At 38.3% G+C, this 22230-nt stretch overlaps 1 protein-coding gene across 2 annotated transcripts; it reads left to right on the top strand.

The window, feature by feature from the left end:
- Nucleotides 1–7885: 7885 nt before the first annotated feature.
- HTATSF1_1 (HIV Tat-specific factor 1) lies at nucleotides 7886–22230 on the top strand. 2 transcript variants are annotated; one of them, XM_051217697.1, is made up of 7 exons: nucleotides 7886–8154; nucleotides 9313–9894; nucleotides 11125–11316; nucleotides 13054–13223; nucleotides 16004–16100; nucleotides 17861–17950; nucleotides 19422–22230. In XM_051217697.1, the coding sequence occupies exons 1-7, from the start codon at nucleotides 8014–8016 to the stop codon at nucleotides 19875–19877; spliced, it is 1728 nt and encodes a 575-aa protein (XP_051065130.1). In that variant the 5' UTR covers nucleotides 7886–8013; the 3' UTR covers nucleotides 19878–22230. The 2 variants fall into 2 exon arrangements, with proteins under 2 accessions (XP_051065130.1, XP_051065129.1); XM_051217696.1 differs by having other exon boundaries at nucleotides 12862–16100.

A 22230-nucleotide genomic window follows, 5' to 3' on the forward strand; every position in this document is an offset into this window, starting at 1 on the left:
GAAGGGTATATTTGGTGATGACCAATATATCGGAATCGTCTGATCTAATCTGACTAGCGATTGCGGTTGATGTTGAGCACGGCGTTACCACACGTGATCTGGTACGGATGCCTGACCGAGCGCCTTCAGCTAGATGAGTCCACTAAAACATATGGTCAGCATCCAATGTCGAAAACTTACAAGGTTATTTATTTTGGGGATTTATTTACCGCTACAGATCACTCCCCTGCTAGTGGGTTAGTGATGACCCTAAGACGTGGCCAGCCAGAAGTTTAAACCCAACGAGTTTGTCGTTGGCAAACAATCTGCTGATAGCTTACTATGTGTAGCAGCGTCAGGTCGTCTTTCCTTACTATATGGGACCGAGGTACAACATAGTAAAAAAAGAAAGAGTTACAACGAAAATTTCGTAAACTGCATCGTTCTTTTCCAGCCGTCCTGGAAAAGAAAAAAGAATATGTAAGTGCATGTCGAAATACACTCGTATGTGCGTAAAAACACAATGTCGGCGAAAAAAATGGACAATAAAGTCAAGCACACGTAATAGCGTCTGTAGTGATGGTTGAAGGGCAGCCGAAGTTTGCTGCCCATCGTTCGACGAAGGTGCGGGCCACTGTTTCAGCAGTGATGTCCTTGATAGGTACTGCTTCTGGCCATCGAGTGAAACGGTCTACGCAGGTTAAGAGATAAGAGTATCCATTTGAATCTGGTAAAGGTCCTACCAAATCCAGATGAACATGGTCGAAACGAGCATCGGGAGTTTTAAACGAGCCTAAAGGACATTTATTGTGTCTGATAACCTTAGATTTTTGGCAGCTTACACAGGAGCGTGCCCACTCCCTCACGTCTTTATTCATGCCAGGCCAGCAAAATCGTTCTGCTATAAGCTTGATGGTTGCACGAACACCTGGATGAGAAAGTTTGTGCAATGTATTGAAGACATTGCGTCGATAACTCTTCGGCACGATTGGGCGATCCCTACCTGTAGATGTGTCACAAAGTAAGGTTTCCTTACCTGTTCCCATCTGTTTGATGCGTAGTTTAAGGGTTGTGGACGATAACTCGTGCTGAAGATCAGTGCCTTCTTTTTGAAGCTCGGCGAGTTTAAGAAGGTCGATTCCTTGGAAACTGTTCAAGGAAGTTATGCGAGACAAGGCGTCTGCGACTACATTGTTTGCTCCAGAGATGTGTTGAATGTTCGAAGTAAACTGAGAAATGTAGTCCAGTTGTCCAGACTCACGGGGAGAGTACTTGTCTGAAGGAGAGCTTAACGAGAAAGTGAGTGGTTTATGGTCCGTGAAAACAGTGAATTCACGACCTTCGATATAGTGTTGGAAATGACGTACAGCACAATACATAGCTAGGAGTTCCCTACCGAATGTGCTGTACCTTGATTCGGTGTCTAGCAACCTTCTAGAGAAAAATGCCAAGGGTTGCCAAGAGTTGTTAACCTATTGTTGTAAGACTCCCCCGATTGCCGAGTCGGATGCTTCTACTGCGATACTAATGGGTGCTTCGGTGTCCTGATGTGCGAGCATTGTTGCTTTAGCGATCAGTTCCTTAACTGTGGAGAATGCTTTTCGTGCGGTGTCGTCCAAATTAATCGATTTCGCATTTCCACGAAGTTGGTCGGTTAGCGGTTTCATGAGTAAAGCGCATTTCGGTATGAAACGTCTATAGAAACTTACAAGGCCGTTAAACGTTCGTAATTGCTTGACGGTGGTCGGTTCTGGGTAATCCAGAATGGCCGCCACTTTGGTCCTAAGAGGTCGGATGCCTTGAGCATCGATAGTGTGTCCTAGGAAGTCTAACGAGTCGGTCCCGATTTGGCATTTCTGAACGTTTACAGTTACGCCATGTTTTTGTAATCGTTCGAAAACAAGATCCAGATGCTTGAGATGTGTTTCTCTGTCCGGACTTGCGATTAGACAGTCGTCAACATACGCGTGTACGAAGATGAGACCTCGAAAAACGTCGTCTATGAATCTTTGGAATGTTTAAGCAGCATTTCTTAGACCGAAAGGCATTCGCAAAAATTCATAGAGTCCGAAGGGAGTTATGATAGCTGTTTTCGGTATGTCGTCAGTAGCCATAGGGATTTGGTTATACGCTTTAACCAAGTCGATTTTCGAAAAGACAGTTGTACCTTTCAAGGTAGCTGTCAAATCGTGAATATGAGGCAACGGGTAACGATCGGGAATGGTTTTCGCGTTCAATCGCCGATAGTCGCCAGTTGGACGCCAATCGTTGCTGTCCTTTTTAGGGACCATGTGCAACGGAGATGCATATGGGCTACTTGACGGTCGTATGATTCCTAAGTCTATCATATGGTCGAACTCGTTTTTCGCCAACCTCAGCTTTTCAGGAGCTAGTCGGCGTGCTTTAGAGAATACAGGTGGTCCTGAAGTCGTGATGTGATTTGTAACGTTGCTGGTTACACATGGTAGTTTCGGTTGAGTTTGTTGTATCCCAGGGTACTTATCGAGTAGTGGTTGATAGAGTGGGTCTATCATATGCTTAACTGTGACTGGGGATACTCTGCAACCAGTAAAAGAAGTTACGCAAACGGATAAATTAGTGTTTCCGTCTACTAGCCTCCGTTTGCGAGTGTCGATGATCAGATTGTGGTGTTGTAGAAGGTCCATACCAATGATTGGCATAAATACACCTGCAACAACGAAAATCCAGTGGATGGGTTTGCGTAAACCCACGTTAAGGTCAACGTACCTTTTGCCATACGTAGCGATGGGTTTTCCGTTTGCCGCCTGTAAGTTTAGAGGCGATTCGTGAAGTCGGTCGTTAGGATTCGCTGGGAGAACGCTAACTTCTGCGCCAGTATCGACGAGGTAGCGAACTCTCGTTGTCACATCTGTGACGTATAACAGACGGCTTTGTTCGCCGGCTACGGTTGCCGTTAACGCGTGCCGGCTTGGAAGTTTCCCGAATTGTTTTTCGAATCAGTCGGTTTCGTGTTGGGAAAATTGCAGGGTTTTCTGCAATTGCTGGAAAACTTTCCATACTGGTTATGATACCAGCACCAGTCGGGGTTATCTGTATCTCGTGGTCTAGAGACAGATCGCTTACGAGAAATGCTTCTACGTGGTGTGCGCGATCTCTTACGGTCGGTACGAAGACTAAGATAACGCGTGAGTGTGTGACATAAGTCGGTTATATCATTCTGAGTCGTTTGAGGTTTTTCTTTGACTGAAAACACCTCGGTAGTAGGTTTCGTAATTTCTAGAATGCGGTCGGCAGATGCAGCTAGCTCGTCTAAGGCGTTGTTCTGGAACGAGACCAGAACTGCTTGCACCTGTTGGGGAAGTTTTGACAAGGAGAGTGGTTTGAATAGACCTTCGTCGAAAGTTCTTGGGCATATTACCTCTCTCATCCGTTGCAACATGTCCGTCGCAGAACCGTGTTGCAGGTCGATGTTATTGAAGAGTTGATCTAAACTATGTCGATCGGTTAGGTCTCCTCGTTTGAGAATCGAGCGTTTTAAGATTTCGTAAGGTTCGGAAACATCACTAGTAAACATACTAGGTGTTACGTACCTGTTGAATTCGCGCGGTAGTGCCTTGACTACTGCGAGGAATTGTGCACGTGTGTCGATCACGCCGTGCTCGGAGAAGTCGGCTTCTGCGTATCAAAACCAGGCTTCGATGTTGTCGGGCCAGAAAGGCATCAGTTGAAACGAGGGTGGGGACAAGGTCTTAAGCTTGAGTACTTTAGGTGTCTGTTCAGTCATGATGAAATATGAAGTACGATAATGAACGAGGGGAAAATATATATATATCCAAGAAAAAACACGAAAAAAATCACAATGTTTAAAAAAAATAAAAAATAAGGCAATGATATATAAAAATCTCAAAAAGGAACAGACTCACAGTTGCAATAAGGTGTACCAGATCACGACAGTCTCACCAATGATAATGTCACAGGTATTCAGTGTTTGACAACGCTTCTACCAGTAACACCTTCTAATATATTTCGTTCCCACCAAGAGTAATCAAAAGACAGAGTCGAGGAGATCGGAAGGGTATATTTGGTGATGACCAATATATCGGAATCGTCTGATCTAATCTGACTAGCGATTGCGGTTGATGTTGAGCACGGCGTTACCACACGTGATCTGGTACGGATGCCTGACCGAGCGCCTTCAGCTAGATGAGTCCACTAAAACATATGGTCAGCATCCAATGTCGAAAACTTACAAGGTTATTGATTTTGGGGATTTATTTACCGCTACAAGCCATTCTAGGTAAAAATTACAATAACAATCGATTATTTTGCTGAAAACGTCAAGCCAATTTTGTTGAACAAAAAGTTCGAATTACCTAAATTTCAGTCGCTGAGATTATTTCAAATATAATTTTCACGTTTCAACAAGTCGTTTTGTGTAGGGTTTGAGAGCATCAGAACTAAGGAGTGAACAGTTTTTTTAGTAGTAACCATCATTTAGTTCGTCTGTCGGCTGGGATGTTATCCTGGTTTCCCGAAAGGAGCACTTAATTTTCATAAGAATTCATACCCTGATTCTTTGGTTCTGACGTGTTGTTGCAGGGCGGTGGGATAACATTAGGTGATGCGGTCCCAAGGTAGCCAGTGAACAAGAATAAGTTTACACGGCCTTTGTCCCCATAGAACCCTAGGGTCCATTGCACTATTGGTTTCGAGTCATGGCTTGCCAACAATCTGGGTAGGAACCTCGGTGCATGCCGACTTGATTTAACTGTCCTCAACATTTCGTAAACAGCTCTCACACTGCTAGAAGGCAGTTGATAAAACTTTCCTTCCAGTGGTATATATGTAAGCTTCATTTTTGTATTCTCACATGCAAATACGAGCGAAATTTCTCCATGTCTTTCTTTCGCGTGACTGGGTCTCTGTATTTCTTTAGTATATACTGCCTCATTTGTTGTTGTCTACATTTTGTAGATCGATTTTCATTTTCAAGAGTCATTACTTTTATTATCATTAGATCGTCTATAAATTTTGAATCCTAACTCTTCCCCGGATATTCTTGGATCTTTGTATAATCATTATGTGATTGCTTTACTTAAAATGGTTTTTATGGCATTCACCATGGTGGATTGACATACTTTCGTTGACGCCTGGTGACCCGATAGCTTCTTTCTCGTGAGACCGACTGTTAAACACGTTTCCTGTTTCACCTGTGGAAGTTTGTGATTATACACGGGTCCTTAAATATATTTTTTGGCATAGACATTGTTTCCTAGATGATCGCTCATATTCTGAGTAAATTAAATTGACCTACACTTCTCTGAGTAGAATATTACTTCTTGACTGACGGTGGTATATTCCTATTATGACAGCCAAGTTTGATCAGATACCTGCACCACTATCTTCAATTGTAGTTACATTCGTTCCTGTAGTACCTCTTATGAGTATAGTCTAGATCATTTTGTACGTTTGTTGCATCATTTTAAAGAACTTATTGCTTTTGCCGTCTTCTGAATTATCAAATTCAGTATAGTATGGCTGAAATAACATTGACTCAGTCCAGTATGTGGGTCCAACATAAACACGTGGTCATATGAAAGTATTTTGAGTAGAATGGATTATCTCCAGCTCCGACCAAACCAGAAAGTTTGAAAGCATTGCTGTATTAATTCGGTAACTGCCCTTTTTCGGATTCGTGTCTTTAAAAGCTGTACAGAATCTCACTATTGAAGGCACCACAACACAATGTGCTGAAGAAATACAGAATGCTTACCTCAAAATCGGATATTGTTAAATGAGTGGTAAACGTAACAGTATTGTCGTATTGCAAACATGCCGGTGCATAAAACACAGGTAACTGGAAAACTTAGGTTTATATTTTTATTGAAAGCAAGTTTTGATATACGTTTTATTAATAATTCTGATCGACGATAAGAGACAACTTTCACGCGTACATCAATAAGAAAACTGATTTACCTAGGTGTTGAGGATTTGTTCACAATATTCTCGTATCTACTGTTCAAAAGCGGTTTCAAAGCAGTCCTCAAATCGGTCGGAAGTATGACGTTTATATATATACGAAAGTTTTGTGACACTTGTTCACAACGCCTACTGAGTTTGGAGACAATAAAAACGAGGAAACACACATTAGGATGTTTCTAACGTCCTTTATCAGGTTTGCATACGTCAATAGAATACTTAGTCATGAGAAAACCACGAACACGTGCTAGTCAAAACACGTTCAACGAAACAATTTGGAATACGGATTGTTAGCAATGAATTTCCTAGATACGAAAATGAGGCCGGTTTGACATGGACATTACTTTGCGTACATTTCAGCAACATAGCTGATATCGTCATGTGTTAAAAATTCTAATTCCAACCCCAAACCCTAACTATAAAAACCGAACCTTAATACTCGCACTAGTTCGTAACTATCTTTCTACCTTAATCCTTAGGTGAATTTTCTAATGGTCACTTTGGCATCGTTCATAAATAGTAGATTCACTGAAGTCCAAAACCTAGAACCCTTTGAATTATTTTTGGATGGAAACCTGAAAGCATTTTACTCAGAAACCTCACAGAATATTCAAAAACAAAAAAACATCCGAGTGAACAACTGTTTTCAGTATCTTTTTTTATCAATCTCTACAGTTAGAAGTTCATAATTACTGTGTTATTTTACAAAGGAAAAAATAAGGGGTGATGGTGAATTAAACAACGTCAGCTGCGAAAAGTAATGAAGTTTTACATTCCTTACGGCATAAATATCTCATGATTGTGTCATTCACAAATTAAAGAGGCTATTTACTATAGGGCAAACAGATTTTTTGTAACATAAAAAGATCTAATCAGTCACTATTATTAAAATAAATCATGGTAATAAAATACATCATGGAAATATTTTATTTCAATGGAGGTAACAATAATAATAACAACAGTAACAGCATGTGTAATATGGGAGGTGCTATCAAGGTGATTGTGATAGGAATTCATGTGGATTGGGAAAAATGAATGTATGGGCTAAGAAGCACATAAATAAAAAAGGAGACTCGATGATAAAGGGTTTATTATGTCCAGGCTGTTCTAGGTCGGTTGTATGTGGCGGAAACCTGGAGAACTACAAAAGCCATCATCCAGAAGATACAAGTGTTTATTAACAACTGTCTACGCTAAACACTTCGGATCCGTTAACCAGACACTATCAGCAACAACCTACTGTGGGAGAGAACAACCCAAATTCCAGAGGAGGGAGAAATCAGGAAGAAGTTCTGGAAGTGAATAGGACACACATTGAGGAAAGCACCCGACTGCTTCACGAGGCAAGCCCCCGCATGGAATCCTCAAGGCCAAAGGAAAAGAGGAAGAACAAACAACATATTACACCGAGAAATTGAGACAGACATGAGATGAATGAACAACAATTGGATAGAACTAGAAAGGAATGTGCGGGACAGAGTGGGTTGGAGAATGTAGGTCAGCGATTTATACTCCATTGGGATTGACAGGCGTAATTATGTAACCAAGTAATGTCCAGTTTGCTCATATGGTGATCTAGTCGTTGACCATGGTAAACGCAGGGACTGAACATACTTCTCTTGGATGGGTAAGTTAGGTTTTCTAGGGTTGATCTAGGTTACATCAGCTATGTACAGAAGTGTAGGTTGGGTAGATTGCTTGAAATGTGATCCAAACAGAGAAATCTTTGTTTTGATATAACGTTAGTTGTCTAAAGAGTGAGGTAGAACGGCGCCGTTAATGGAATTCGCGACCACTTTTTATGTAACTGGCTGTTGAATTTGTGTACAAAAAGAACGCAGTTGACTGGATTGATCTTTGTGTGCTTATGAACATGTACCGGAAGAGTATGCAAAAGAAGTCACAAAATTTAATAGCATAACCATTATTTCTCAATTGGTAGATAGTGGAAATCTGCTTGATTATGACTCAAATATCCTTTTTTTTTTGAAAATTCTGCTCCATGACTTCGACTTCTGGGAATTGGAGATTCTGAAGTGACTCAAGGTCACTTTGCCCCGCCAAAGCCCTGAGATGTCTGACGACTTGCGCGATTTCGAGGAGCAGATTAGACTTCAAAATTCTCAGACTGTTGATGTCGAAGTGAAAACGAGAGTCGATCCAGATGGGACTGTTATGGAATGGGATGAACAACGCAAAGGGTGGTTTCCTAAAGTAAGCTACTATTTTTGCATTTGTGTGATCGCAAAATAATGATTTATCTCTCCTACCAAGTTTTTTTGTCTACAATTATTAAACCAGTTTCCCAGCTCTGATATTTGGTCACCATACGAGGTTTTTTTAATCATCATGGCTTGGTGTTTCCCCATGACGAAAGTTAACCTGATAAGTGGATCCATTTAAATGGAATTAAATAGTAATTACTATTCAGCTACACACCTTACTATTTATTTTGAGGAATCGTGAACATTTTAATTGAGGAAGTGGTTAAATTCTTGCTTAATTGCTGGATTGGCATATGCGAGTGTCATGTGATTACTTATTTTGCTGTAACTGCTCATCCACCGTCTATTGGCCTCATTTCAGTGTTTATTGACTGAATACTGTTATTGTTAAATAGCATTAATGTACTTCTATCTACCAAATCAATGCATCGTTTTGACTGGTCACTCAACACAAGTGGAATAAGTACTGTTTCAGTTGTAAAGAAACAGGATGCGGTGAGACTATAATTTATGGACGACCTTTGAACGACGCTGAAGTGACCCTGAGGGTGGAAACCTACTGATTAGGACTAGATGAAGATTATAATGCAGTTATAATTCTCATTTACGGTTGATGGTTAGGGTTAAAAATTAGATTTTGGGTTTTCATCACGAACTGACATCAGCTATAATGCCAAAACTCTATTTAACCAAATGTACGAATGAATTTCGTGCCAAAAATTCGTGGCCCGTTATCTTATATCTGATTGGTGTGTCCATAAACTATAGTCTCGTCACAGGATGCATACTGATTTAATTCCCTAAAATTTACATGGAGATGGGCTGCAAATGTATTCGTTGATGTTCGCTGTAGAGTCCTATCACGTAAAGTACGAATACCAAGCCGAATCGACTCACAGATGTAATTCAGGTGTAATTATCATTACGTGTCATGCCAGTACTCAATTACACTGCAAGATGTGTCCTGTTGAACTGGTCAGGATAACAAGTGCTAGGGTTCGCATGATATATCTACGGAAAGAATTACAATAATGACGACTTTCAGTGATTGTTTCGCATATATATATATATATATATATATATATATATATATATATATTTGTTACTTGGAATTTTATCCCATGACTGTCCATTCATAAACTTGCAGATAGATGATGATTTTATTGCTCGTTATCAAATGAGTTACGGTGTTGCTACGAGTAATCAGCATGAGTCCTCTGTCGCTTCAGATACTGCGCCCAGTACTGTAGACTGGACACGCTTCAACACAGAGTTAGCCGAACTTAGAGCGACCAAAGGTGATAATTCTGTGGAGGTACAACAGCTTATGAAAGCTGCTAATGAGTCGTTGACAGCTTATTATAATTCTCCAGCCTATCGAGAATGGTACGAGAATTACTGCAAGCATAACGGATCCCAAAATACCCAGCCTATTGAACATAAGACTGAAATAAAGAAATCTAGCAACAAAGCAAAGCATGAACTAAAGCCCTCGGAACGTATGCTTAGTAGTTTCCTAGATGAAGGAGATGATCCGGATACTGCTTTGGCAAGAGTGGAAGCAGAATTATTATCTGGCGCACAACCTGCAAATTCTAACGACGTATTGGAAGACAACGTGTGTGTAGACCAATCACCTGCTGATGAAGCACAGGTTGCCGCAGACGATGCAAGTGATCATAATCCTCGTAAAAGAAAGCAGACAGCCCCCCTTCCTGCCTGGTATGAGGTGAGTTATCATCCCCCTATCATATTATTGACTGTTAATTAAGGAGTGTAATTGTTCTATAATCCGCAGAATTTCTTAGTTTATCTGAAGTTTTATAAACACATTCTTATTTTGCCTGAAGTGACAGAATATTTCGTATTATTTAAAACGTCATTAAATCCCTCCCTAATTAGCATGTTGTTGATTTTTTAGATGTTTTTACATAAAATAATTAAAAAGTTATGTAGCGTAGGGTATATTAAGTATACGTGTGCTGTACTAAGGAAGTTGACTACTTTGATTGTCCAATATTTGCTCAGATGTTTGAAATTTTGTCATGAGATATCTTATAAATAATAACAATTGAATCTACGTAAAAACTGATAAAACTGGACTAGTGACGATAGTTAAAATTACTATTGAATTGTATGAATAGCTCAAACAAAATAAAATTGAATATATAGAGATTATTCGTGGTGAACGCAAAAGTTGATACAGTATTGAGTGGGTTTTTCTTCTCTATTCTTTTAACGATACAGGATAAGAAAACAGAAAGCCACCAAGAAAGCTGAAAGAATGAGAGTATAAATAAGATCAGAATAAAATGTACCAGGTGACGATTGTCCGCAAGGTCAAACTTCTAGCCCCAAATACTTTGTCACGGCCATGGGGGGAGTCTTCTCTCATTGAAATACTTTCATGCGGCCATGTATTCGTAGACTCTGGCGCATAGGTCCTACCTACTACCTTTAAAAGTTAGTCGAACCTTGGGGGTGAAGATATTAGCATGAAAATATCTTGTGATTATTTATTTCAGTGGAGAAATGATTTATGAGTTGAGATATTTGGCTTTCGACTGTAGCGTATCAGGTTCAAAACGTGCTTTTCTTGTTTCAGTTTTGAACAAGCTTGTGTAATATAGCTTATCTCATGTCTAATAGTGAATTTAAGCTGAGTGTACAGATCTGTACTTAGTCACTAAGTCACACTAATTTAACTTAAATATCAGAAGGGGTCTTGTGGAGATTGTAGTAATTTCAATAGTTGAGATCATGAGTCAGTTGAAGGTAGACCACCATAGAAAACATGGAAGCACTGGACGGCCGTTTCGTTCTATTGTGGGACTCCTCGGCAGTGCTCATCCAATCTACCTTCTTAAATGGTTGTAAGTACCATTAAATAATTTCGTTTTCATCCTTATTTACTTATTTGTTTTCATTGTTTACGCAATGTTTACTTTGCTAAATTCAGATAGACGAGAGTAAAAATACACATGTGTATGTCAGTGGCCTACCCCCGACAATAACCGATGAGGAATTCTCAGCACTAATGTCAAAATGCGGTGTTATCATGAATGAACCCTTTACTAATATACCTCGTATAAAATTGTACAAGGATCAAGCTGGTATTCCTAAAGGTGATGGGCGTTGCTGTTATGTCAGAGTAAGTCATATTTTTTATAAGTGGGGCTGTTCGTTACAGTTTTATGTATTAATGTAGACTTTAACTGTAGTTATGTTGATTGAATTGGAATTGTTTTAATACATACCCATGCTGAAAACTCATTCCCAGTGCCAAATCTAATTTTTTAATTTGCTTTTATTGTCACGTATTCCATATATAAGACATTCTCAAATACTTATTCAGGTGATTGTTCAATTTTCTTCACACTATTCTTACTATAACTATGCTCATTCACGTGTATTTTATCGTCCATTACTGTTTGTAAAGTGGAAAAATGTTTTCGTATTAAATTTTCCAAGATTTTTGCAAAAGCGTACATTTTCAGTGTGTTCATAAAAAAATCCATTTATTCAGGAGACTACTAATAGACCTGACTTTCAAGTCATAGATCCTAATCCCACATGGACTACCGATATTTAGGGATACAAGTGAATATCATTAAATATTGTAGTAAAGTAGCCCGTAAATATTTGGTGAGGGAAGAAAGCAACAGCTTAATTGTTTAAGGTTTCAGCTTTCAACCAGTAGATCGGTCAGTCGCACGCAACACAAAACTTGGAACATAAGTGTATCGATCTGAGTTGCCACACCACATGAGTACGATGAAATCAACTAATAGGATAAGTTACGAAGTAGCAAAAGTATTTCCACCAATGGTAGTAAAAAAATGACTAGACATTAATTATGATTGACGAAGAATGAGCCTACAAAACAAAAGGTATAAGTCAATTTTGGAACCCAAGTTCTAAGGGACAGCAACAAGTGACTGCATGCGCATTATTGTGACTCATGTCACCAAACGTCTTCGATCACTCATCGTGGTTATCGCACGCATCTCAACTAAGTAGTCTACACCTAACAACATTGCTCAGAACAACAGTCAATAGCTTCATGGATTAATGCTACGTTTTGGCTTAAACACTCCTAGTTCCATTTTATCCTACTCTTATACCAGCTAATAACGCGCTTCAAGGTAGGCGATAATGACTGAGCATACGTGACACATGTCCCAATTACATCAGTTGATGACGACTCATAAGCTCATTCAGTTGCAACATTAGTACCTGGTACTTATGTACATCGGTCCAACTTACCATGCCCAAGTTTATTTATTTATTCTGAATTCTTCATGTAACTTTCTGTTTTTTCTCTTTCCAAATGTATTTCACTGGATTATACTCCTTGAATAACATCTCCAAGCCCTAATGTTTCCGATTACTGCTTATACTTTTACTACCTCTACCACTACGGAATTTGAGTTGACAACTGCATCTCTGAGCTAATGTGGTATGGCAACTCGAAGTGATGTACGTACGTACGTACGAAGTTCTATGTTGTTGCTGACTGATTTAAACTTCATGTTTCATTTTTTTTAAATTTGCAATTTGACATCATAGTTAGTCTATTACTATTTATGGTTGTATATTCTAAGAAATTCAACTTTAAGTCAGAGGAACACTTGTCCAATATCACTCGGTTTTCAGTGATATCAATTTGTAATAGAAATGATCTTTTTTTATTTAGGTATTATATGTTCATCTTTATTAAAATATTTATGGGGTTAATAATCGATCACACATGTGTTGTATATACATGCTTTTAAACACAAAATAACAATCCCCTAAGTATAATATACATCTCATCAAACAAACAACGACAATAGTATATGTATATCTATCTATGGAATACTGAATTCCATTTAAATTAATCAATCAGGTTGAATCAGTGGAGCTTGCATTAAAAATTCTCGATGGTATGTTATATACACCTGGTTATACTATTCATGTGGAACGTGCTAAATTTCAACCTAAAGGAGAATTTGATCCTAAGAAACGTCGACGTTTAACAGTTAAAGAAAAGAAAAAATTGAGAGAACAACAAGAAAAGTAAGATTTATATTAGAGCTTAGTGTCGTCATTTCTATCCTATATATTTTATATTTTCATCACGGTAATTTCGTCTCTTGTTATACTGCTTCGTCAAGTGTGACAATGGGAGTTAGTGAGTGTTTATTCTCCTAACTATTTTATGTTATTTATGTAACTCATTTACCAAGTACACCGATCCATATAATCATTACCTACCTCGATGGCCAATGCTAACTAGTGTAAGAGTAGATTGGAAAAAAAAGACAACTAAAGGCAACCAAACCAAAATATGGCATCAGTTCATGAAATCATCGATTATTGGTCTGAGTCGTGTTGGTAGAAGCAGACCAACTGATTAAAGTCTGAGCGATAAATGCGATCAGTGATTGTAGACGTTCAGTCAAATCATTCATAATTGTTTACAATGGCGAAGATGCATTCACTTTTTATATCACTTAAATGCTAACATTTGGCTCGTTGTTTTAATTAACTTCGTTGCGTTTAGTTGAGTTGAAAAAGCTGGATTATTCCATTATCTCTTTCATTCCAAAGTGTAACTCAGAGCTGACTTCACACTACCCGTGTATTTGTCTGTTGATTCTCATTATCAAATTTCTTAGTCTACTAAGTGTTGGTAATGTTCTGTGTTAATTAATACAATTAATGTTTGTCATTGATAACATGCACCTGCTACCCTTCTTAGAAGAGACTAGACCACCCACCACGATTCTCCATCTAACTTTGTCCTGGGAAATCCTTTTCAATTGTTTCGAGTTGCTATTCATCCTTTTTGGCAAGGTTGTTTTCTACTGGATGGGGTTGTTGATCCTATGCCGAACTCTCCTTTACCCGGGCTTGGGACTGGCAATAACCCTAGAAGAGCTACAGGAGGAGTCAATGATATAACAGAGGTAAACTTATATTTACTACTAGAAACCGTGAATCGCACATCGCAGATAAGAGCACAAAGATGATGAATGGGGACTTATCTGACACCGAAAATAAATCTAAATATTACGTGAATAAACTTTTTTTAAATATGTTTTATTTACATTGTTCAACAGTTGTGTAATACCTGATGATAATTACTCATTAACTTACTGTATGAACACAAATGTACGATATCATACAATTAAACGGCTATAACCAATAGATATTACTATTTTGCCATGTTTTAATATTGTACTTAAACATCTAACTACATGCACACATGACTGGAGAAAATGAATTTGGTAGTTTATTCACAATCTAATATGCTAATTCCTTGCTCATTATATCAATCAATAACGAATGAGAGTTGTGACATCTCAATCTTTATTTACGTAAAATAATTTCATTGGGATAACTTCTCCAATAATGAGGCGTTAGTGCTCACAATTGATAGATCACTTGGTGGTGATCAATTTCATGTTTGTCAAGTCCTTCTTAGTGCAAATCGAATGCTATCGGCCACGTCGCGGCCCGGATAACTTTGTGGTAACGTCTCTGATTGTGAAGATGGGTGACACGGGGTCGAATCCATCAGGGAGCACCAGTCCCCTCAAGATTACAGGTACATCTTTCTGACGAGTGCTAAGTAGCACGAAAGCCTGGTCCAGAGTTTCCTGTTGACCACCATCTAATGAGTTAATGCATATATCTCCATAGTTTTATGCCAGGACTCAATGAAAGTTGTATGCTACATGCTTACATTTCGCTTCATGTATATTCTCCTTGGAGAGGTAGTTTTGTGACCTAAGTGCCCTACAATTTTGCCCATGTTGGAAGTCCATTAGTAATAGTAGTTTTACTGTGGTGTATGTCACTTATGTTGACAGATATAAGTAGGATGTAACACCATTCAGAAGTGAAATGCCTGGCAGCAGAAGATTGAAATGAAGAGAAGATGAAGGGAAATAGAGAACAATTGTAATAACACCAGAACTGGAAGGACCATGAAGCTTGTAAAGGACAACTCAAGGAAAATGTGCAAATAATACATTTAATGTATGGTTTTCATATCTTAAGAAAACTAATTTTGCTTACTTACTTACGCCTGTTACTCCTAATGGAGTATAAACCGCTGACCTACATTCTCCAACCCACTCTGTCCCGCACATTCCTTTCTAGTTCTATCCAATTGTTGTTCATTCATCTCATGTCTGTCTCAATTTCTCGGTGTAATATGTTGTTTGTTCTTCCTCTTTTCCTTTGGCCTTGAGGATTCCATGCGAGGGCTTGCCTCGTGAAGCAGTTGGGTGCCTTCCTTAATGTGTGTCCTACCCACTTCCAGAACTTCTTCCTGATTTCTCCCTCCTCTGGAATTTGGTTTGTTCTCTCCCACAGTAGGTTGTTGCTGATAGTGTCTGGCCAACGGAACCGAAGTATTTTGTGTAGACAACTGTTAATAAACACCTGTATATTCTGGATGATGGCATTCGTAGTTCTCCAGGTTTCTGCCCCATATAGTAGAACTGTGTTGACATTTGTATTGAAAATCCTGACCTTGGTGTTGGTTGACAGATGCTTTGTGTTTCAGATGTTCCTCAGTTGTGAATATGCTGCTCTTGCTTTGCCGATTCGCACCTTCACATCTGCATCAGATCCATCGTGTTCATCAACTGTAATTTTCCATTCAACAACCGATAACGTCCAAATAAAGAATTATAACTGAAATTTAAGTTTACAAAATATGTACTTGACTATTGAAGTCCATTGAATTCAATCAATCTATGTGTTAATAAATTGAATTGAGTAATTTTTACTATTGTTCAAATTGTATATTTCTTCTGTAATTTCTTTCAATTTATCTTTATTAGTTTATTTCGATGGAGTATTGATACAAGTAAATTTATACGTGGTAAAAAAGAACGAGTTGTTATTCTTAAAAATGCATTTAATGAATTGGATTTTCAGGTAACTATGTTTTATTTCTATCTTTTTTTAAAAAGATTATTTAATCATAACAAGTTGTCATCTTTTATGGATAAATTTTGTCTATACAATGATTGTTCATACAAAATGGTCATTTGTAACGAAGTTAATGGTGTATTAACAAGTCACCTTTTATTTAGCAGCAGTTCATTCCATCCTATTTTATGACAGTGAAACATGACCGGTAAGAGTAGAGGGTATTCATAAGTTACTATTATTCGATCAGAGATGTCTTCGAAGCATTGCTCGTATATCCTGGGACCACCGAGTGAGTAATGCAGTTGTTAGGAAACGGGTACTAGGTAAGGATGGAAAATCAATTGATGAAGTAGTGAAACTTCATCAGTTGAGATGACTGGGACATGTGTTACGTATGCCCAACGACCGACTGCCTCGACGTGCTATGTTCAGTGGTATAGGAGTAGGTTGGAAGAAAGCTAGGGGCGGCCAGACCAAAACATGGCACAAATCCATGAAGTCACTGATAAGTGGACTCAGCCATGTTGGTAGGTGTAGACTACCTGGTTGGGATCCGCGAGATGATAGTAACCGATGGTTAGAGACCCTGAATGACATGACTTAAAATCGTTTGCAATGGCACAGGTGCATCCACTCTCTGTGTTCTCCCGAATTCTAATCTGAATTCTTCATGCACCTTTCTTTTTTCTCCCTCCAAATTTATTTCACTGGATTATACCCCTTGAATAACGTCTTCGGACCCTAATGTTTTACTACCTCTACCACTACGGGATTTGAGTCGACAATTGTATCTGTGTGTTAATGTGGTATGGCAACTCAAACTGATGTACGTACGTACGTACGAAGTTCTACTTTGTTACGGACTGACTGACAGATGTATTCCATTGATTCCGAAATGGAATAATCATCGTTGACTTGAATTTACAATATCAATTTTGTAGAGTCATAGATAAGTAACGTACTGTGACAGGTTTTCGAATTGACATAGATCATTCTTCAGTCGTTCAATTGCAACGTAGAACCTGCTACATTAAGAAATCAGTTCAAGTTGCCACGGCAAATCACAGAATAGTAAAGGATGTAACAGTATATTAATGGCAATAGAAAAGATTTGGCATGAACGTTATGATTCAAGAAAATATAAGTTAGCGAGACGAAAGAAAACTTGTAAGGTAATTTAGAAACCTAAGATCTATGTGATGATAAAAAGTGAATGCACCAGTGAGATTTTGAACGATTTGGAACCATGTCACTATTAGTTATGGTAGTTACGCGGACCACAACAGGTAGTCTTTATCTACTTATATGGCCAGTTCAATACTCACTGTCTTCACAGACTAATACCCATGTCTTGATTTGGAGATCCCTCGTTTTCTCTCAACTCACTCCTACACCATCCTTGCGGTTCCAGATTATCCTAACCATATAAGCCAAAAATGATTCACTACCTCTTCACTCGATTTGTCATACTCACCTAATACTTTCCGTCCAACCTCAAAATCGCTAATTGGATGGTCGCAAATTATCCGAGCAATGATTCAAAAACACGTAAGATCGGTTACTAGTACACTCTTGCATATAACTTACCGTTAAACTTTGATATTGGAGTATTTATTGTCGTGCTTAACTTTGCTTGGACTAGTACGTACATCCCCGGAATAATGTGACAATGATTTCAGTCTAATAAATTTCTTTTCTTTACACTGTAGCACATAAATTAATATTGGAGTATATGTTGTTTTACTGATCTTTTCTTATAACAGCATGATGTTACTTTAATTCCAATTGTAAGAGAACGTTTACATGTACAATGTGCCAAATGTGGTGTTATCAAAAAGATTGTGGTTCATGATGTAAGTTTTTACTGACAGTATGTGTTGTTTTTTTGTTTTGTTGTTGTTGTTGAAGAAGAAAACACTGCCTATTGTTTAGTACAAGTTGATCTTTGATTTTCAGCGTCTAGATTAGTGTTAGGAGTGAATTAGTTAAGCGTGCCGACCGCTTTACCTGTCTTGAAAGTCTAATCGGTTTAGGGGGTCCGGTTTTTGACGAGATCTCGGAACGGATTTAGAAGGTTCGACTAGCTTCTGTCAACTTGGTCACTTATAGCATAGAAGAGATATCTATCTTGCAACTGAAAGACTACTTTACTGCTCAACAATTTGCTTGGTAGATGTAAAGCATCATCATTAAGAGTAGAGGATATTCTCAGGTTATTAGTATTAAATCATAGACGTCTTCAAAGCGTTGTTCGTTTATTTTGAGACCACTGAGTAAGCAATGCCTGGGTTAGGAATAGGCTACTGAGTAAGGACGACAAATAGATTGATAAGATATTAACTGAGATAGTTAGGGCATGTATTACATGTGCCCAACCACCACCTACCTCCATGGGCGATGTTATCTAATATCAGAGTAGGCTGGAAGAAAGCTAGTGACAGTCGAACCAAAACATTGTATTAGTCTATCAAGTCATTAACAATTGGACTAAGCCATAATAATAGGTGTAGACTACTTGATAGGGGTCCACGTGATTATCGTGACCGATGGTTAGAGACTATGAATGACATGGCTCAAAGTCGTCTGCAATAGTGCAGGTGCATCCACTCTTTGTCTTCCCCCAAATTCTAAGCTTTAGAATTCCACATAATTTCCTTTATTTGGTTAGTGTTTAGATGTTTTAACGCATAATCTACGTCTGTTATAATGGAAACCCTTTGTAGTATGATCTGTTTCAATATAGTTAACATAATGAAGATAATCTTTGATATTGTAGGTGTAGGGGTTTTGTCGAGTCTGGTTTAACTTTTTAGTTGTATTCATCACCGATTGGTCTCAGTTGTAGCGCCATTAAAATTAGGAACCATTGAAGAGCTCTTTCGTTCTAGTGTGGGATTCATCAAAACCCATCAGGTGTCGTACCGTAGGAACCCCTTCAGGTCTCGTGGCAAGCTCCTAACCACCAGGTCGGTATCCGATTTCAGCTTTAGTCACTTTGCAATTAGTTACGAATGTTTCATTCCAAACAGTTCTGAGCTTCACCAACCACTTCTGGAATACATTGAACCAAATTACTAGTAAGCTAATTATTTTAGTTTAGTCGGGGGTAATAGGTCTTTTGGAGATTGGTTCAATTTTTAGATTGTATTTGTTTGTTTATTTAATATTCCTACTGTTCTTAGATGACAACAGTATCCCATAAATGTAGAATGATCACTGGTGATCATTTATTCTAAGTTATTGACTATCTGTACTCTTGGTATGATACAATTTTTGTCCACTGAATGAATTTTTTTATTTTCTTCTCTTGTTCTAAACAATTAGGCTCATCCAGAAGGCGTCGTCAGTGTAACATTTTCTACACCAGAAGAAGCAGATACAGGAATCAAATTTCTATCTAAGGCATTATTTGTTGATTATCCTGGTACTGGAGGAGCTAGACAATTAGAAGCGGAACGTTGGGATGGTAAAACTAATTATTCAGTATGTGAATCTAAAGATAAAGAAGCCAGTCGATTACAAAGTTGGGATGAATATCTTGGAGGTGATAGTTCTTCATCCGATGAAGAGACTAATACTCAAGCTAGCATTAGTAATAGTGACAATAATTATGCCTGTGATGATAATATTGAATCCAGTGGAGTGAATAGTACTTCACAAAAATCAGAATTAGCATTTGAAGTACCATCAGATTATTGGGAAAGATTAAGTGAAGAGAGTCAGTCCAGCTGTGTAGATACAGATGATGAAAATGGTGGGAGTGGAGCTGAAACATCATAGATTATCTTCACCATTATAGTTTCTTTTTGCATATTTCATTGTACAAATAATCTCTGTATATATATATATATATATATATATATATATATATATATATATATATATATATATATATATATATAAATAAATAGTCAAGCTTACTGAAATTTTCGGTCGTTATAGGTGAAGTTTTGTTCTCTGAGCTGGATGATTGGGTCGTGGAGATTTCATTGTTCTTCTGAACAACATCATCAGCACAAACTTCAGTTAGAAGCCTGTTATTATTTTCGTCACGGGAAACGCTTCGAGTACATTGTAACCCTACAGTCCACTACCATGTTATTCTGAGATTATTCAATTTTTATCCCTCACTGAATTACCACTGTCATTCTATACATGAGTCAACGACTTTAAAACTTTATTTACTAGCCAAACTGGTTTTTTTTATTCATCTCATCGATCTTCAGTAATTGCACACTGAATTTGTCTCTAGGCGAAGTTACTTTAGTTTTCTGGTTAAATGTATGCTAATGTTTCAAATAGTATAACTGCTCGATATATTCTATGACTGATATAAACAATCAACTTCCTATCACAGTATTATAAGTCGTGCTCAAGTCATTAGTCGATTCTGATTATGTCTTTCTATTATACTATTCTGTCTGTAACCTGGTCTCCTAGACGACCATTCATACGTCCGACCTACGCCGTTAACCTTAAGCCGACGCAAGCTAAGCTGTTATTGGTCCGCCATTCTCAAACTTTCCACCATCCCTTGAGTCGAAAGAGAAGTCAGCAACCAGCTTCCATTGTCCTCAATGCAATCATGACTCGAAGCACACAAAAATATATAGTAAAGTCTTGACTACATCAACGAAGCTAAGAGATTACAATAATAGCATAGCATAAACGGAAGAGGATTGAGTAATTGGTCCGTAGTATATTTGTAGTTAATTAAGAAAGATAAAACAATAGTTTATGCATCACAGAAAAGTGTATGCGCCTTCGTCACTGCAAGCAATTTCGAGCCATTTCATTTAATCTCAAACCAATACGAAAGTCGCGCGGACCACAACTAAGTAGTCTGCATCTACCAAGATAACTCAGTTCGACTGTTAGTGACTTCATAGACTAGTGCCACATGTAAGTCTGGCTGTCGGCTTTCTTTCAACCTACTCTCACACCACATCGCCCGTCAGATGTTAATTGAGCAAACGTAACACCTCACTTGATAGAGCTTCAGTACCTCGTCAACCAATCTGCCACTTCAGATATGGGAGTTTCGAAAGTTCAACTTTCCCAATACTCATTCCGTCCTGACAGCTCTATCGACTTCAGCGGCGATTTAGCAGCATCTAATTTTACATGTCTAATGTATAAGAACGTGTACTTGGTTGGCGAGTTACCGCTGTATGATGGATGGATAAGAGAAATTGTCATTGATAACCTGTGACCTAAAATTCTGTGGAAATCGCATTGCAGATTATCACAAGCTTTACCTCTAAAACTGTTGATCTGATCAATAAATTAGATTTGCTTTCTACGAACTATACTATCTAAATTCGGGTACTAAGCAGTCTAACTACAATGTAATTATGTCATTCTAAATTTTATAGAAACAATAATGCACATAAGATAATCACTGCCGGGAGAAGGTTTGCCTACATGTACTTCGAATGAAATCCGGATAATTAGACTCGGTTGTAAATTGTTCAGTGGTAACCAAAGCAATTAAATAGCCGACTACCAATAAAAAGCGTGCGTTCATCTTTCGGTAAGAGGTAGCTCATGTAGACCAGTCAGTCAGCTACAACGTAGGACCAGGCACATATATGCATCGGTCCAAGTTGCCATACCTCATTAACACAACAAGATGGACACCGGATTCATAAAAGTAGTTAATTCAGAGGTGGTAATATGTAGAAGAAAGATTGCAATAAGAATGTAGTACAGGAAGAAAGAATTAGTTCGTAGACCAGATACAAATTGAAAACTAGAAAGCTTTAGTCCTATGGAATTACAGTGGAGTATAGTCTAGCACATTTAAGATGACCAAAGTGGGACTTTATTAGTCCGACAGATGGGTCTTAGTTCTATTGGTGGGCACATGACCCCAATATTCTAAAATTAATGAAGTCATGTGGTGATTTACGTTAGTGATTCAGTCTTTTGACACAAAGGGAAAACCAAGGTCCTCAAATTCAAAGCGGAGAACAGCAATCCAATCACCCTTGATGGCGAAACTCTGGAAGATGTAGAATCCTTCACATATCTGGGAAGCATCGTCGATAGACATGGAGGTTCAGATGCAGACGTAAAGGCGAGGATTGGCAAAGCAAGGGCCGCATTCCTACAATTGAAGAACATATGGAAC

Source organism: Schistosoma haematobium, chromosome 5 (genome assembly GCF_000699445.3).
Source record: "Schistosoma haematobium chromosome 5, whole genome shotgun sequence".
Taxonomy (NCBI): domain Eukaryota; kingdom Metazoa; phylum Platyhelminthes; class Trematoda; order Strigeidida; family Schistosomatidae; genus Schistosoma; species Schistosoma haematobium.